Raw genomic sequence first — 19,365 nt, forward strand, 5'->3', positions numbered from 1 at the left:
AAATGAAGGGTTAACATTTTGCAATGTATGATTAATCAGTGATTTGGAAAGAACAGCGTTTAGTCATGCAAGTTCAATTGCTAAACTTTGTTTTGAAAGGTCTTCCAAACTGAAATGTGAACACATTCAAAGCGGGAAATAAAATAAAGAAATTAATGTGCTTTTGAATACAAACGCTGCTATTTACGAACAAAATAGGTTCCGAAAGATCGTTCATAAGTTGAATTTGATAGTAAGTTGCTTCAGTGCTATACTTTGTATGTTTAAGGCTTTTATAAGTAACCTGTATTGTTTTGTACTAACAAATAAAATATGCATAAGATAAAATGCTCTATAAAGCTAAATAAAGTGAAGTTTAACTTACTTTTGGGAGATGGGCTCCAAGAGTTTGGCGACTTCCTCCTCTGTGTAAAAAAAGTGGGCGAAAAAAGAACGATCCAACCATTTTCTCAACCGCATCAAGCTTTCTTATTCCACTTTCATTTTAAAAAGAAACGGCTCCCCTCTTCTTTACACTTTACACCAACCATGTCGCAAAAGCCCCCAAAAGATCAAGTCGTGTTTATTTGTTACTGTGTAGCAATGGAAACTGATATTCTACTTGCAAATAATAATACCTAATGGAAGCATGTAAATGCTGAAAAGAAGGGGGCCAAGTACTGAACCCTGCGGAACACCACAGGTAACACTAAAGGGCTCAGATGTCATTTCACCATATTTAACACCGTGTGTCCTATCTGAGAGGTGTTTGTTACCTCAAGATGACGTCATTACTGAGAGTATACGACTAACAAAAAAAAAAACAATTGGAGATCTACAAATAATACAGAACACAAAATAACAGTTGAATGAATGGTTTTACTGTCATACTAATTGATGGGCTTCTCCTTTCAGTGTAAGAAAGCAATTTAGAGATCGGGTGTCCTTGTATGGAGACGAATCTCAGCAATGATTAAAACAAGACCGTCCCGAATGTAGCGGTTTCCCTCGAGTTGTTTCTCCAAGCATCCATTTCATGACGAGTGGACCTGCTGTTGGCTAAATACAGGGTCCCCAGCGGTGGCTTCGAAGAGTTGTTAGCTTAGCTGTCAGCAGTAGGCCAGACCAGCAGCACCGCTCTTGCTTTCTCCCAGACGCCGCCTGAATCGCTTCTGAAACCTGATAATAATCCCACGAAGCACCCGCTGGTGATCACAATTTCGTTGTGCTTTTCTGACTCCCTAGATGCAAAGAGCCCTCCCTTATTTGTCCCTGTGGTGTGCTGTCTGACAGAACACAATGCTCGATACAAGTATATCAATGACAAACAACAAAGACAATATAAATGAATTTAAAAATCTACAAAGGAGTGGACCGGCAATAACTGAAACTCAAATCTCTTGCTATTGCGTGGTTTACTTTTCATGGTTTCGCATCACGCATTGTGCATTCTGATTGGCTCACCAGTCTATCTTATTAAATAGTAAATGGACTGCATTTATGTAGCACTTTTCCAGTTGCTGAGGACCTTCAAAATGCTTTACAATACACTCGCACACCGATAGCGGAGTAGGCCATATTATCAGGGGCATTAGGGGTTCAGTGTCTTGCCCAAGGACACTTCGACATTTAACTCTGAGGAGCCGGGAATCAAACCTGCGACCTCTGTGGTCCCGAGACGACCGCTGTACCTCCTGAGATACTGCTGCCCCCATTATTGATTACTATTGCTTTTATTTGACAGTATTTTTTGTACAGTTAAATAAATAAGAAGGCTTATATGGATTACCTTTATTTGTTAATTAAATGAAATAAGGCTTTTAGTGTATAATGGAGGATTCCATGTAAAAAAAAAAAGGTTTCTACTTCATGGATTTTGCCTATCAAAAGTGAAATCCAATGCCAATAACATACATATCATCTTAAAAGGCAATTTAAAATAAGATTGATAAGATAAGACATAGGTTTTTGACTTAATTCTAATACAGTTATGCAGAAGAAGTCTTTTATTGCAGAAAACTTATTTACCTTATCCATTTTTGTACTTTTAAAGGTTTCACATTGTACTGTTTACTTATTTACACTTGACTTCATTTCCATAACTTTGAGTAATGGAGGATTTGTCACATTTACTGTCACCATTTTAAGTGCAGTATCCTGGTTTTATTTCATTTATTTTGGCACTGTTAAAGGGTTTACATTGTACTTTTTACCACTTTACTTTTTACACTTAATTTCCATCACTTTTTTCAATGGAAGATTTTTCAGTTGTCACGTTGATTGTTAGTTTTAAATGCAATATCCCACTTGTGTATAGTTATTTCAGATGTAAATTATTCATATTAGAGGTGAACATATTACATTTTTTTTGATCTTGTACATTTTTATGCCGACTGGAATACAACCATAATCTCGTTGTAGAAATATAATGATAATAAAGGTGATTCTGATACTAATATTACACGTACGTGTATATCTTAGACGCTCTCATCGGTTGCGACGTAACATATGAAGAGTTATTCAGATAACCAGCATAAAGAACATGTACCCAAACGATCAGCTTCACTTCAAATCTCTAAATCTAATGAAATAATCAACTTCTTTGTCACTTTTCTCAAAAACTACTGTTCCAACTCGGGAGGAAGACAATAAACTGCTTCGTTTTCAAATTCCGCTCTGAAAAATGTCCCCAACACAACAAGGCCAGGTTGAAATTATCAACAAAAGCCTAGCACTCCCTCTTGTGGTTCAGTGCGAAAATAACATGTGAAGTGATAAACAGTGCTGGTAATACAAAATTCAAACTCAATGTGTATGAATGTGTTAATAATTTCGGATATAAGCCCTTCTGACCAAACTATGAAAAAAACTGACTTATAGATAGATAGATACTTTATTCATCCCCGTAGGGAAATTCACACTTCCAGCAGTCTACCCTGTTGTTGATTAACGGATTAACATGATGCCCTAGGGGTGCTTGTAGCGGAGTGGATGACGTCAGGCTAGTCCAAAAGTTCAACATCCCTGCGGCAAATCTTTTCTTTGTGAAAATCCAGGGATACACCACCTCGTGTTAGCAAGTCCGCCTCCTCTCCGATTCCCCCCGGCTTTCGTGTCTCTGTATAGCGGCGTTGAAGCCGGATAGCTCCGGGTGGCTACACGTTAGTGTCCAAAATGCTATAGTATACTATACTATAGCATAGTTTGTAGTTCGTAAAATGCAATAATCATATTAAACATGAGTAACTAAATGTAATATAGTTGAAGAAGTGAAAAAACATCATAAAGCCATAAAACAGGATCTTCGTAATAGCTAAAATGGCAACAAAAAATGGAACGTGTATGGTTTTACTGTGTTACTCATTTAAAAAAAATGTCAGAAAGTAACTTGTGTTTTTTGTGTCTTTTCCAGGCATGCTAACATGCTAATGGACGATCTTACTAGTCTCAAGGCCCTCCCATTCATTTTTCCTGCCGACAATAAGAAGTCAGGGAGCGACTGTCCATCCCGGAGGCAGTCATGTCCGGCCTGTGAGCGCCTATAACCTCCGTTATGACGAGCGTCAAGCGCCCGCCAATGGAGTGCGCCGTTGGCGGTACCGTACCCGTCACCGAGGAGTTTTACCCTCGCCACGCCCGCCCAGATGTTTACAACGCCGTGAGCGCCGGGGTTCCAAAAATGGGTGTGAGGGCTCGCGTGGCGGACTGGCCCCCCAGGAAAGACGTCTCCAGGACTCTGTGGCACGTCAACCCGGAATCGGAAATCACCAGCCTGCCTCTGAAGAACCACGTCAAACTGGGATCTATCCTCAGTCCTCAGGATTCGTCCATGCTAAGGAATATACACAATACCTTGAAAAACCGAACCCAGGCCCAGGCTAATAACTACAGCACGGACACTCGGTACTTGGCACCGGGAGAGTACAGAGGTCGGAGAGCGCAATCCAAGCGCATTCGTCAACGTAGCAATAGTGACATGACCATAAGCGAAATGGAGGCCGGTGGAGATAGCGGAGAGGATTGGGGTCCCCAGCTAGGTGCGAAATGGTCCCCTCTACATCGAGAGTACGGCAGCACCTCGTCCATAGACCAGCACGGCGCCGCCGGTGAGAGCTTCTTCGAAATGCTTAAAGGTAATCCAAAGTTCATAAACGTGCAAAATGTGATGAAGTCGTGCACTATTTTTGCATACTAGGGCTGCACGATTACCTGACATCTAATTGATAACGTGATCGCAACACACTACGGTTTTTTTTCAAGGATTTACAGTTTCGGCTTTTGTCTTCCCCCCCCGCCCCTTTTTTATTTGAGTGATGGGTTTTTTTGGCCAATCAGAATTGTCACCGGCCAATCAGAGGCTAGTTTTAATGAAACTAGCCAATAAATGCAGCGTCGTTGAGTCGTTATGGCGGAATTACCCCCAAAAATCTTTGTATACCATATTTTCACGACTATAGAGCACATCGTGTTAAAAGGTGTTGTCTCCATTGCTCGTATCATTTATGTATTTAACATGTATACAGGGCGCACTACACAATAGGGCGAGGGTGCCTTCTGTTGCGACTGTTGTTGTGCCTAAATCCGAATCTTCCATTCTTTCGTAGCTGCTCCTTTTCCATGTTCTTTCACAAATCAACACCCATGGCAGACCAAAACACGGAAAGCATTCTATTGAGGGAAAGTGAAGTTCTGGTTTTGAATCGTATTTGAGGGGACAACTCTTTTTCAGCTACCAGTTGCACAATAACTTTCAAATTGCTATATACTCAACGGTGTTTGCATCCATGAGTGCTTCCGCAAACAATGGCCGCATTGCGTGTGGCATCATGTGTCCTTTTCTGCGCATGTGGGACATGGTGAATAGAGATAGAAGTCACTATCTATCTACCCTGGTCATATCCCTCGAGAGGAGTGACCGACAGCAAGACAAACACATACACAAAAACAGAGAAAATAAAAAGGGGGGGAAAGTAGCAAAAAACACAGTTTTTGGGGGACCATGGCCAACCCAATTGCCCAAACACCCCAACAAGTTAAGCACCTCGGCACGTAAGTTGGTCATGCTTTCGTCCCTCCAGATAAAACGGGACACAAGAAAGCGGCCGCGTCACTCGGGACAGGGTGACACAACACACTCTTCTGTTCAACAGCAGGGCCCGACAGCTTTCGCTGGTTTACCCCTGCCGCATCATACTGGTGACCTGCCCATCCCGTAGAACGTGTCTAAACATCCCACTATCCTTTTACAACATCTCTCCACTCATTCCTATCACCAACAAGAGCCCTAGCTTCCTTTATATTTAGACCTCTTTCCTGCAGTGCTCTTATAACACCATCCATCCACGTCAATCGCGGCCTTCCTCTTGGTCTCCTTCCATTTACTTCTGCTCTGTGGATCCTCTTCAACATTCACTCCTCCCCAAACAAGTCGCATTTAGTTGGAAATATGAACAATCTCACAAAAACATCTGATTTCACACAAAATTTGAATTGAACATTAAGCACTGCAGTGTGAATGGAAGCTTCATGGTCTCAACTATAAGGCGCACCCAAAATCCCCAAGAAATGTCAACGTGCGCCTTATAAACCAGTGTGGCTTATATGTGGACGATATTTGAAATGCCTGACCATGTTTGTGAAATTATTGATCAGTCGCTGACCACAATCGCAAAGCAATGGTGGAAACTGGGCTTAAACCAGATAGCAATGATAACAGCGCTGATTCCTAACCACCAAACCTCTAGGGACATAGATGTTTGTTCACAATTGCATCACTTTGAATACAGGAATTTATAACTGTCGCGCTCCAGGGCTCCATGCCCTTACAAAATGTTGTATTTTCCCTTATAAATACAAAATAATCTTACACCGTATTTTTTTAAAAACATGTTTATTTATGTAGTTTAACATGTTCTATTGTACATGTGTTTCGTTATATCATTCTGTACATATTCTTAACAAATGATGAAATTACATACGTTTTCCAAACTCCTACGTTTTATTACGTTTTCATAGAAACGGGAGGCAGCTACTTTCACGTATTTTTTGCAAGCAACACAATACGAATATTCCACACCTTTCTTCGAAGCTTGTATCAATCCCTCGTATCGTCCTGACATTTGCTCCCACTCCTTGTGCTGCTTGCCTCTTCCATTTAACTTACGGCGATTTAATTCAGGTTCAGCCATTGCGACTTGATGATTGTATCCAAAGAAAATTCCAAACTATGTTGTAATGTAGGCCTACTGCTCTGCTTTCGCTTTGTTCACGTGTGATCGGAACGGTGCATGATGGGAAATCCCCAGGCTGCAGACGCATGCGCACAGTAGCATCAAACCGCTCGCTTCGTTCGAAACGGAAAAAAACTATACCGAGATAGGGGCTACCGCGGCGAACTCCTTTGACTTGATTGATTTACCGTTTCATGATAGTCTGTGTATAAGGGATGGTACCCATCATTGACAAATTTGTGTTTTCTTGTACGTCGTACACGTCTTAAAATGCATAATAAACGTACTTTGTACGGCAAAAACGTACAGGTTGACAGGTATGGGAATTGAACCCAGATCGCGGCGTGGGGTGGGCCAGTTCCCATATCCACATGGCCCATCCATAGGGATACAGACGACACATGAAAAGGCCAGGGAATTCAATGTTGCCTATATCATAGATTTTTAAAAAAAAAAAAATTCTCGATAATGTTGACTAATCGTTGCAGCCCTACCAGCGTGTGGAATATTTTGTAACATATTTACATAATTGCGAGGAGGGGACACTATACGTTCTGTGCCTAATGTTTGGGATTCCTTTAAAGGCTACCAAGAGGAAGTAGACCAGCGTAGCCCGGCTCCAGATCAACTGGAGGACATGCTGAAGGTCCGGCCCAAGACAGACTTGTCCGAAAATCACGTCGATTCCCCAAAACTCAAAGACAAACCGCCAAAGAGACGGACCAAATCGGAAACCGGAGGCGAGTCCATATTCCGTAAACTCCGTCACGCCAGAGGCGAGTCGGATTCCCCGAAAACCGGGTCGGACGCCGAAGAGGAAGCTCCGGTGAAACCGTGGTCGTGTCAAAAAGGTTTCGCCCATTACGACGTCCAGAGCGCGTTATTCGACCTCAACCAGGTCATCCAATCGCGGCAAAACGTCGGGCGGAGGAAGAATAATATCACCACGGGGGCTTCGGCCGCCGCCGTGGCTTCGGCGACCTCCACGCTCTCCTCCACGCACAGTCTCCAGTACAGTTCCCCCAGTGGAAGCCAGGAGGACCTCCACTCCAGGGGGAGCCCCGGCCCGGATTCGGCGGACGAGCAGAGCAACGAGATGCTGCTCAGTTGCCCCTGCTTCCGCAACGAGATCGGTTCGGACGGCGTGGTCCGGCACCGCCTGGGGCAATACGCATTCGGATCCGGGAACTCCGAGGGGGAAGGTAGCACTTACGAAAGCTCGGTGAGCACGCACTGTACCAATGCCGGGGTGGCCGTGCTGGAGGGGCCCAAGGAGGGCCCCAGCACGCTAAGCGAAAAAGCCAAACACTACATTGTGGAGCATGTGGATCTTGGTGCTTACTACTATCGCAAGTTCTTCTTTTTGAGGGGTGAGTTGACAATATTTTTCAAATATTTGTCGCATTCAACATAAGCTAGATAAGGGGTCTCCAATATAGTGCCCGTGGGCACCAGTAAGGGCCTTAAAAGTACATTTTCTAAGAAAATTGGCATGCAAAGTCATTGACATGATCGTTGTCTTTAAAAGAAATGTTTTATTGGGTCCTCATTTTATCCCTGCTTTTAGTAGTGATATCCAAATTGTAACAACGTAGTAATCACAAAAGTTGCTATCTGCTAGAAATGTATTTCAAACTGGTAGCCCTTTGCTCTAATCAGTAACAAGGTAGCTCTCTTCCAAAAGATTGGCGAGCCTTTGCTGTAGATATTTATGAAACTATTTTCTAGAAGGCTTTTTTAATTCATAGAAAATCCGTACATTTATTTTTAAGATATGTTTTCTTCTGTCGGGTAATTTTGCTTAGTAAATATTATTTGTCTTATTTAACTATATGTTTTAGCTTGATTTTTCTGGTAAAATAAGAAAAAAAGACTTTTTTTTAAATTTATTGTTGTTTTTTTGTATTTTATATCTGGTTTTTGTGATGTATTCTATATTTTTCTTATTCCATTTTTATCATATTTTCCCTGTAAAATAAGAAAAAAAGACTAAATTGTTCTGTTATATTTTAGGATTTCTTAAATCAATTTTTTAGAAAGCTATTTTAACTGGTATATAAAATTTAGCACCAATTATTTTTAAAATATTTTTTTCTTCATCTGATAGGTGGTTTTGCTCGTTTTAAGTGTTGTCTTATTTTACTTTATTCTTAGCCTAATTTTCTCGTAAAGTAAAAAGAAAATACTTATTTGTTTTCGTTTTTTGGTATTTCACTTGTCTTTTCTGATTAAATAAAATTTAAAAATTCTATTTTTTATCTAATATTTCTTCTGCATAATTTTTCTGGTAAAATAAGATATAATAACACATTTTACACATGTAATCTTGATAATGCTTAAATTATTATTTTTCTCATATAAATATAGTATTGTTTTTAATATCCTATATTTTTATCTTGATTTTATAGTGAAAAAAGAAAAATCTATCCATAATATTATTTTATTTTCTGACATGTGGTACACAGATTTAAGTACATCTTCCTTTTTTTAACTAAAACTTTTTAACTTAAACATGAAAATAAATATTTCAGATGAACCAGTGGAATATAAATTATTAGAAAAGATTATTATTTTACTTTTTCATTATTTTATTTTCTTATTTCATTAATATTCTTATTTCAGATTTTGTATAAATATATATTTTTTTCCAAGCTTGTTTTAAATTATATTGGGTGCTGGGAAAACATGTTCACAGTCAAGTTTAAATATAATGTAAAAATGTCTCAACATTCATTTAGTAGACCTGTGTGCTATTCATGTTGGACTAACAGTCACCAGCTAGCTCCATTATTTTTTTTTTAATGTTTTAATAAATCCCTTTTTATTTGTTCAAGAACACTGGAACTACTTTGGGATAGATGACGCTTTAGGTCCAGTGGCCATTAGCTTGCGCAGGGAGAAGCTGGAGGACGACAAGGAGCACGGTCAGCAATATAACTACCGCCTCATCTTCAGAACAAGCGAGGTCAGTCACTGTAAGGTTATCTGGAGCTATATAGCTTTATCTGTGCACACACGCGTGGAGTAACCCCTTCAAGCCTCCCTTCCAAAATAAAACAAAAATACTCAATTTCGAAAATGGCAGTGCCAAGCCGGTACCAGAGAAAGCATTCCAGCTGCGTATGATAGCAAAGTGATTAAGTTCAGCCCCCGAGCACCGCACAATGCGGACTCTGTGTACCGTTGTTATTTCGACTCCCACCTCTTCCATCGCACTCTTCGGTTCTTTTAACTCATTCAAAGCTAACTTTGTTGAAATAGATTTTTGACTTCTGTGCTCAATGGCCTAGCGAGGGATAAGTGCCACCAGGATGTACTCGCCCCAGACACACCACAGAAAATGGTGGCCTAACAACCCAGGTGGTTAGGAAATCCATGAACGTGAAGTTTTTATTGATACTCTGAGGTTTTATGTCTATGGTCATCGTTGGAACTGGATGAAGATTAAAGAACTGTAGTAGCCATTGGTACTGGATGAAAAATGGAGGTTTGACTTCTCTGGTCACAATTGGTATCAGATGAGGATTAAAGATTTGATGTCTTTAGTTGTCTTAAGTTCGTGGTTCTCTGATCCTCTCACCTCCTGGGCCGTCGGGGAACCACTGAGGAGGCAACCCTGGACAGCTTTCTCCACTGTTGACGGTCCCTGTCCTGTTTTTGTCCTGCCCCCTCAAACTGTGCCCTGGAGAATGATCCTAGCCAGTCCTGATGATCTTGTGACGTGACAATACCACGGACGTCCGCGCACAGTTGACAACAGTTCTTTGCAGGGTCCAATGTGTCCTCTGATGGTGTTGCGCACCATTCCATTTGTCACTTGGGGCTATGCCTAGAAGTTTCCTGTAGCATCACATCTCCATGACCTGAATTAGCGTTAGCGTTAGGTCATAGCTACTGGTGCTGGATGGGAAATAAAGATTTGATGTGTATAGTGGTTATTGGGACCGGTTAAGAAACTGAGGTTTGATGTCTACGGTCATCGTTGATACTGGACTGAGATGAACGATTTCACGTACATTGTCCTCTATGACACCAAATGGAAATTAATCGTGGAACTGAATAAAAAAGGAAAACGGACGTTTAACTATGATCATCATTAGCACTGGATGGAGATTAAAGATTTAATATCTGTAGTTGTCAGTGTTACCGGATGGAGAATGAAGATTTGACATCTAAGGTCGTTATTGGCATTGGATAGATCATAGAAGTTTTACGTCTGTGGCAGTCATTGGTGCTGGATAGAAAATGAAGGGTTGGCATCTATGGTTATCGTTGGTATTGGTTTAAGATGAAAGACATCAAATCCTCCATCTAGGACCAAAGAGAACCATTGATGTCAAACCTCCATTTTCCATCCAGTACCAATAATGACCATAGACATCAAACAGTTTCTATCCAGGAGCAAAGACTATTGATGTCAAATCTTCATTTTCCATCCAAGTCGAGTCAAATTTATTTATATAGCCCTTAATCACAAAAATGTGTCAAAGGACTGCACAGGATTACAATGATACAATTACCTGATCTTAAACCAACATGCGGGCAAGGAACAACTCAAAACCTCAGCGTGAGGAAAAGGAGAAACCTTGAGAAGGGACCTCACAAGTGGTATTCCACTTCCAGGATGACCAGGGTGAATTACATTTAGCATTACAGTACACAAACATAGTAAACACTAGGTAACATGTTGAAAATTTGTCCGGAAAGTGCATGACAGCAGCGACGCCCCCAGCCTGTAAACTAGTCCAGAAAGCTTATGACGGCCACGATGCAGCTTCCCATCTCTGCCAGCTGGTCCATGCAGGCGTTCACATGCTTCAGGTCAAACGCTGGTCCGCTGACTCATCTCAAATCGTAGTTCTCCTTCATATCACCACCAGGCAGGCAGTCGGAAAAAGACAGGACAATACAGAATAGGAGGTGGGCATCAATCGTATGCTTTGGAATAGAAGTGTGTCTTAAGCCTCGATTTAAAAACTTCCATTGAGGTTGCAGATCTTATCTCCGGGGCCAGGGTGTTCCATAGCACCGGGGCCCGGATGGAGAACGCTCTCAAGCCTGCAGACTTTTTGGCTCTCGGAGTCACAAGTAGACCGGCATTTTCCGAGCGCAGACTCCGTGCAGGAACATAGGGGGAAATCAAATCAGAGAGATAAGAGGGTGCAAGTCCATGCAAACATTTATATGTTAATAAGAGAATCTTCCAGTAACAATGACAACTACAGCCCTCCAAATTTGTCCCTAGGTGTGAATGAGCGAGTGAGTTGTATGTCTCTGTGTGCCCTGCGACTTATTTCATCTCCATCCAGTATCAATGACTACTACAGACGTCTAAAGATTAAACGTTTATAGTAATCTTTTGCACCAGATGTGTAATACATTTATTTGTTACTTTGTGTCTCAACACGTCCCCCTGTCCTTGTCCATCCAGCTCACAACACTACGGGGATCCATCCTAGAGGACGCGGTGCCTTCCACCACCAAGCATGGCACCACCCGAGGTCTGCCCATCAAAGAAGTCTTGGAGTACGTTCTCCCAGAGCTGGATCTGACCTGCCTCCGACTGGCCCTCAACACTCCCAAAGTCACCGAGCAGTTAATGAAGCTAGACGAGCAAGGGGTAGGGGTTAGTTTGTGGAAATGGGATGCGTGATCACTTTCTTGACGGGGCTTTCTGTTTGTTTTGATTCCCAGTTGAGCTTCCAGGTAAAGGTGGGGGTGATGTACTGCCGGGCCGGTCAGAGCAGCGAGGAGGAGATGTACAACAATGAGATGGCCGGCCCTGCCCTAGAGGAGTTTTTGCAGCTGCTGGGGGAGAAGGTTCGCCTCAAGGGCTTCACCAAGTACAGAGCCCAGCTGGACACCAAAAGTAAATACAAGCAAATAGAAACCATTACCTCAAAGTGAAATCAGACATATTTACATAGAGGTGCAACTATTCATTGATTGTCAAATGAATTGAATACTTTTTATAAATCATTTTTAAAAAGTCATGATTGTATTGGGCCGGCTCAGCAGCCGAGTGGTTAGCGTGACCGCGGCATAGTTCTGAGGTCATGGGATCAAATCCAGCTACCAGCATTCCTGTGCAGAGTTTGCATGTTCTCCCCGGACACTCCGATTTCCCCCCACATCCCAAAAACATGCATGTCAGGTTAATTGGCTGGTTTAAATTGTCAGCCACTCTCAGGGCACACAGGGACAGACAACTCATTCGATCATTCACACCTAGGGACAATTTGGACCGGCCAATCCACCTGACATGCATGTTTTACGAATGTGGGAGGTAACCGGAGTGCCTGGAGGAAACCCACGCAGGCGCGGGGAGAACATGCAAACCCCACTCGGAGGTTGCAGTAGCTGGACTTGAGCGCTGAACCTTTGCACCTTGTGGCTGCGCGCAAACCACCCAGCCCTAATAAATATATATATATATATATATATATATATATATATATATATAAAATCTGTCCACACATATTTTTACAAAATATTGATCCAAATTTTAAAAATACACATATATTTGTGGGAGGGAAATAGTGTTGTTACATCCTCCTGCTTGTTTTCCACGTGGCAGCGAGGATATATTTCTTAATTATAGAAATTAATTATAAAAGTAGTGTTTTCACCAGTTACCTTCTCCAAATAAGTTAAAATTAAATTAAATTGGCGTTTTCTTCAATATTACTTTTTGGGGGGGTGACTATGGTGTTGTTTTCATCCTCCTGTAAAGTAAATTGATAAATGAACAAAAAAAACAATAATTGGGGAGGAAGAATAGTGTTTTTTTAATCTTCCTGGAAACACTTTTGAATATTATTGAAAGATGTCTTTTCCCCAAAAAAATAATGATATGGTTAGTAACATTGTCAAAATAATTTAACACATAATTAATTTTTCTTCTTCTCGTTTTTTTTCATTCCTCCTGTAAAAATGGAATTTTAAGGTTTTCTTTCACACAAGCGCGACAATAGATTCAGATGATTATCGGCGAAATAATCAACAGATGAATTCCCTTAATTGCGAGTCTTCACGGTTAGCCTCTAACAGCTGAGTAGCCCGCGGATTGCTTCTGAAAATATCGTACCAGTGGAGGATCTTTGGGATTTTAAGAAATGTGATTTCTAATTTGCATGATGTGTAAGTGATGAACTGATCCTATTATAACCCCAGTCTTAGAAATTACAATCTGGTCCCAACATAGTAAGTTTAGCATATCAAACTTGCAGCCCTTTGCTCTGATTTGTAACAAACAATTAGCTCTCAGCCAATGTTCCCTGTAATTTTCCACGGGTCTGAGCGTTCACACAAAGTCGGTGAGCAACGCTTGAAACAACAGTGAGCAACGGCAATCCCAAGTGTGGCAACTAAGTCATTATCAAACATGTCCAAAACTTGACATCACGTTACATTTTGCTGAGTTTCCGGCAATGAAAAATGATTTTTCTCTTTTGAATGAATTGACTCATGTACTATTGCAAAGGTTGTACAGCCTACAAATGTTGTTTGTTCTTACAATTCTTTCACAAGATATCCATTTTTTTTAATTTCCTGACATGGTTTGTCGCATAATATTAACATTTTTGGGGGCTTATTTAGTTGGTTGTAAGATACAGAACTGTACTTAATCACATTTTTAGTGGAAGTACAATGTTGGCAACAAGATTCACTTGATATTATTGGAAATTATTTGAATGCAACACAAACTTTTTCTTCTTTTTTCTGTGTTTTTTTTCTACTTTTTTAAAAATTCCTTTAAAAAAATCTCATTGTTTTTTTTTCCGAGCTGTTACTTTTTTCTTTTTGTTCTCTATTTACTTTTTTCCTACATTTCTTTTTTTTTCTGGCTTTTTTCTAAATTTTTCCTTCTTTTTTTCCCCTTCCTTTTGTTTTTTTCTCAGCTTTTCACTACTTTTTAATTTTGGTATTTCTTTTCTTTTTTAATCTATTCCCCCCTTCCTTTAAGTCATATTGTGCATAAATTTACTTAATATTTGGTCATGTTGGGATTAAAGAAGCAAAAACAACCTGAAGAGCCGTTTAGGACCCGAAATAGCCGGTTCCTTTTTAGTGAGCCGAGCCGAAGAAGCCGGTTCTCGACAAACTCTACTTACTTTACTGAACTTCGTTCTACTTCAAAATACCGCATTTAGGACACAACGTCAGGGGAACCCTTGTATTTTGACCTTCATGCACTGTAACTTTGACTTAAGTCGCTTCTTAATAAGTCATTTCGAGCCCTCATTTTTGTGCGCTGGCTAGATTTTCTTGTGCGCTGAGAATGTGCGAGCAGTGCGCAATTGCGCACGCGCGCAGCTTAGAGGGAACACTGCTCTCAGCTTCAAAAAAATTCGAGATCCACGCTCTAAATACTTTCCTCGTTTTTAATCGTTTTCCTCTTAACTCCCCACCAGCGGACTCCACAGGCACTCACTCGCTGTATACATCCTACAAGGACTACGAACTCATGTTTCACGTTTCCACTCTGCTGCCTTACACCCCCAATAATAAGCAACAGGTAAATATGATAAATACAGTTATTGTTTCCTTGGCTTTCAAAGTTGGGACACATTTTTTTTCCTTCGATCAGCTGCTGAGAAAACGCCACATCGGCAACGACATCGTGACCATCGTGTTCCAGGAACCCGGTGCGCACCCCTTCACCCCCAAAGCCATTCGCTCCCACTTTCAGCACGTCTTCATCGTGGTCAGGGTGCACGATCCTTGCTCGGATAACACTTGCTACAGGTAAGTTACGCGAAACGGATTGAAAGGGATAAAAGAAAAGAAATATAAGGGCATCAGCACTCAGCAGTGCATTTCGACAAAAAGCATTTTCCGGGAGGCAAAGTGGAAGTGAATTCTGGGGCCATCATGTCGACTGTTCTTTGCTTAGGCTGTATCTCTCTCCTCTAGTCCCTCTTTTATGCATTTATCACATTAAATGGGGACAAGATACAAGCATCTTCAAAGTAGTAGGGATAATGGATCGCGCCTAAAATAATGCGTTTCATTTCAAGATGACCAGAAGGGCCTTCTGACAAAATTTCCTTCTACAAGTCTTCGCCTGAAGCCATATGGGATCGGTGATAATGGATGGTGCTCGCATGAGTGCAGTTCATTACAGAAATAACAGAAAACAAAGAGCCATCGGGTAGGACAAAAATTTGCTCTGCCAGTCTCTGATTGCAGCAATATGAATTTGGGGATAATGGATTAAGGCCCCACAAGTGCAGTTCATATTGGTTTGAAACACAGAAACAGCAAAAATAGAGCTGCCAGGCTTGACTCAAGTGCACTTTGCCCATCCCCACTCGCAGTAATACTTGATCAGGGATAATGGATCGTGGACACGTGAGTGCAGTTCACTTTTGTTGGACAGAATGGCAAAAAAGAGCTGCAAGGTCCAGCAAAAATGCTCACTGCCAGCCCCAGCTGAGAGCAATATGTGATCAGGGATAATGGATCGCAAAATATTGTTCAACATGTGATACACTGAGGCAGCAGAATCTGAAACACGAAGTAACCTAGGATTTCAGTAGTCTGTTTTCAAAAATGAATATTTATAGTGATAAACTATGTGCTCCAGACTGGGCAGAGGGTAGCTGATGATTTTCTACGACGTGTTGATGACTCTCTACAGCTGTCATTGGCAATGCATGAGTTGAGATTGAATAGAAACGGTTTACATAATGGACAGTTTTCTGTCTTTTGGAAGGTTTAGATGTGCGTTACACATTACATGTTGCAAAACATTGGTTGTAACTGGATTTGAATTCAGTTGGCGGCGGTAAAGGCACCGAACCACCAGTGATTCAGATGACATATGAAAAGGCATTGGGTTTTATCTCATCACACTACAGTACCAGACCTGGATGTTAATTTTTTGATGCACTTAAGATGTTGCAATAAAATATTTATTCTCATTGTAACGCGTAAAACGCACAACAAAAATAACAATTGTCTCTGGTACTGTGAGTAAGTTAAATGTGATCATGAGATAAAATCGACTGCCTTTCCGAAAGTCTTCTATACCTATCTATCTACCCTGGTCATATCCCTCGAGAGGGGTGACCGATAGCAAGACAAACGCATACAAAAACAAAGAAAATAAAAAAAGGGAGAAGTAGCAAAAAAACACCAAAAATTGACCATGGCCAAACCAAATGCCCAAAACCCCAAACAAGTTAAGCACCTCAGCACCCAAGTTGGTCATGCTTTCGTCCCTCCAGATGAAACCGGACATAAGAAAGCGGCCATGTCACTCGGGTCAGGGTGACGCAACACACTCTGACAGCTTTCACTGGTTTACCCCTGCTGCATCATACAGATGCCCTGCCCATCCCTTAAAACACGTCAAAACATCCCACTATCCTTTTACAACACCTCTCTACTCATTCCTATCACCACCAAGAGCTCTAGCTTCAAAGAGCTCTCACTCTAGCTTATAGGGCAGGGGTGGCGAACACGCGGCTCTAAAGCCTTGGCCAATCAGAATGCGGCTCTTTCATATTTTCTATATACTGTGGCTCTTTGCCACGTTTCATGTTCAGTTTTTTTCCCTCTTAAAACACACTTGAATCCATCAGAGTTAATGTCAAATAATAAATAATATTTTGAAATTAGTTTGGCAGATTTCTTGTTTTTATGCTACTCTGGACACATAAAGGACAGCCAATCATCTGCGTAAGTTACGTCTAATGCCGGGAAATTAAGTAAACATTTCATGAGCGTCCAGACTGTTCCCCTCATGGTCAAAATGCAAAGCGAAACGGAAATAGTGTTATGTGTTATGTTATGGGAAATAATATGGTTTTAATTGTGCGTGTTTGTCTGTGTCTGTCTGTCATGGCAGGGTCAGTGCGTGGTGTGGCTCTTTGACTTTCACAGTTAAAAATTTCGGCTCTTTGTGTCAAACGTGTTCGCCACCCCTGTAATAGGATCTTTTATGCCACTGGTTAGAATTTGGTGCTCGCACCGCCGGGACCCAGGTTCGGTTCTTGTCGCATCCAACTGCACAGTTTGAGCTGAGAAAATCTACCTTATTTTCCGCACTATAAGGCGCACCTAAAAGCCTTTATTTTTTTTCAAAAGCTGACCATGCGCCTTATAATACAGTGCGCCTTATACAGGTATATGGATCAATATTAAGTCGCAAAGTCTTGCAACTAAAGCAAGCAGCCGCCGACTCGATTTTCCCCCGAAAGCGAAGTCGTCAGCGGTGTATGCTGGGATTTATATACCGGCGTTTCATTTCCTAACCAATGTGTCAATCATCATTTGAATCAGTCACTATTGGCTAAAGTTATTCGGAGGTAAAGGGGGCGGATCCTTTTTATCATTTACAGGCTCGCATAGGCTAAAGGGGCGAAACAAACCCTGCAATTGGCCGAAAAAGATGAATGGGAATCACACGTTGGGTTGCACTACAGCATAGAGAAAACATGTTTTACTATTCTGTATTTGTAAATATTTTACTCTCCTGGATTGACTACACTCACGGTTGTAAGAAGACCATGGTTACGTATCATTATTGAACGTGATGGCTGCAAGAGAACTTAGGTGAGCTACGCGGCTTTATATTTTCCCGGTATCTTGTTTTAGAACGATCTTGATGTTTCTGTGATGAGTCTATTTTTAAACTCAATTCAATTCAAAGTGTTTATTGTCATATGCACAATAAAGAACCCCGTTTCCCAATAAAATTCTTACTTTGCTGTCCACACAGTTGCCAGCAAAAAATAAAATGGAAATTAAGAAATTATATTTGGAAGGATGCATTTGAGTGATTGGTGACATCGTACAGACACTGTTTCCGTACATGTCTGAGACACGTATTTGCTTCTTTGCAAGCTTTGGGAATGTTAAGAGGGTAATAAGTTTGACTGAACTATCTGACTGTTTTGTCGACGTTCCCATTGTAGCGCCTTATACTCCGGTGCGCCTTATGTGTGGAAAATATAGGACCAAAAACTATTTTTTGGGGGTGCGCCCTATAACCCGGTGCGCCTTATAGTGCGGAAAATACGGTATTTTTCATAAGAAAATAGGAGTGCGTTATACATGAATGAATATTCCTGTTTTTGTGGAACGAGCCACGTATCATCTGAAGTATGAGGTCCATTGTGTGCCGCTCCCTCTTTTGTGCGGCGCGCCTCGTACATTGCGGGGCAGCCTCTTCTTTATTTCTCACGGCCGCTCGCTCGCCTTTGCACACAAATCGCACTCATTCGCTCGCTCTCCCCGATCGCCCGCCTCCCTTTGACTCCCGTCCCGTCACTCCATGTGATCCTGAAGGAAAGGAGGTTTTCCCAGAGCAAAGCCAAAACGGCTCACTCTGCTGTGTCTTTTTCTCGAGAGGGGACTCATTTTTCTATTCTCCCTTTTTCGGGGGAAGCACCTTCTCAAAGAGCGATATCCCGATCCTCCCGGATGTAATTGAGAGTTGTGGGACAATAGAGGAAGGATCCCACCCAAAGGTGCTCACGCCCCCTTTCACCTTTGCTGTCAACAATCGAGCGGATGTTTTTGGATACGGGACCGAGTGAGGAACGCGTCAAGTAGAGAGTTGGCGTGTTTTTGCAGGAACCGGTGCGGGACCAGGAGGTAAGTTTGGACTTTTGGTCTTTGTGCTTCCGCAGGTGAGGAACTGAAATGGGCAACCTGAATTGGGACGGAAACACTTGACCATAAGCAAAACGATTTTCGTGTTTCACTGGCATATAATAATGATACAGGGGCGCTCGTCTTGGGATCAAGGGATCCCAGTTCGAATCCCGGCTCGTCCGTGTTACATGTCGAAGTGTCCTTGGGTAAGACACTGAACCCCTAACACCCCCAATAAGCAGGTTAGCGCCTTACATGGCTGCACGGCCGCTATTGGGAAATGTGGAGCACACTGTAAAGCGCTTTGGGAAGTCTTGAATTGAAAAGCGCTATATAAATGCAGATCATTTCATTTCATTTTATTCTTTTTGTGTTTTAAAAAAAGAAGAAAAATTCTAGTTCAAATGTGTCAACCGATTTAATATCTTATATTGTAATTCATATTTTACAATTAAAAAGAAAATTAGTTAAAAAAAATCATTTGTGAACTGTGATTTTTGTTCTTATGTTACAATAGAAATAACACACTTATTCTTTATTTTTTATGATT

General features: G+C 41.4%; 1 protein-coding gene across 1 annotated transcript in view; it reads left to right on the forward strand.

Moving 5' to 3' along the window:
* Positions 1 to 19,365, forward strand: part of LOC148352076 (signal-induced proliferation-associated 1-like protein 1) — a 90,069-nt gene that overhangs the window by 36,194 nt on the left and 34,510 nt on the right. Inside the window, exons 2-8 of the mRNA XM_088353918.1 lie at positions 3,392 to 4,112; positions 6,794 to 7,579; positions 9,044 to 9,174; positions 11,641 to 11,829; positions 11,904 to 12,078; positions 14,624 to 14,727; positions 14,800 to 14,957. Of these exons, the coding sequence (XP_088210044.1) occupies positions 3,533 to 4,112; positions 6,794 to 7,579; positions 9,044 to 9,174; positions 11,641 to 11,829; positions 11,904 to 12,078; positions 14,624 to 14,727; positions 14,800 to 14,957 (2,123 nt within the window). The 5' untranslated portion in view covers positions 3,392 to 3,532. The remainder of the gene's footprint in view (positions 1 to 3,391; positions 4,113 to 6,793; positions 7,580 to 9,043; positions 9,175 to 11,640; positions 11,830 to 11,903; positions 12,079 to 14,623; positions 14,728 to 14,799; positions 14,958 to 19,365) is intronic.

The sequence above is a fragment of the Urocampus carinirostris genome, chromosome 15 (assembly GCF_059441175.1).
Source record: "Urocampus carinirostris isolate Australia breed hairy pipefish chromosome 15, RoL_Ucar_1.0, whole genome shotgun sequence".
NCBI lineage: Eukaryota > Metazoa > Chordata > Actinopteri > Syngnathiformes > Syngnathidae > Urocampus > Urocampus carinirostris.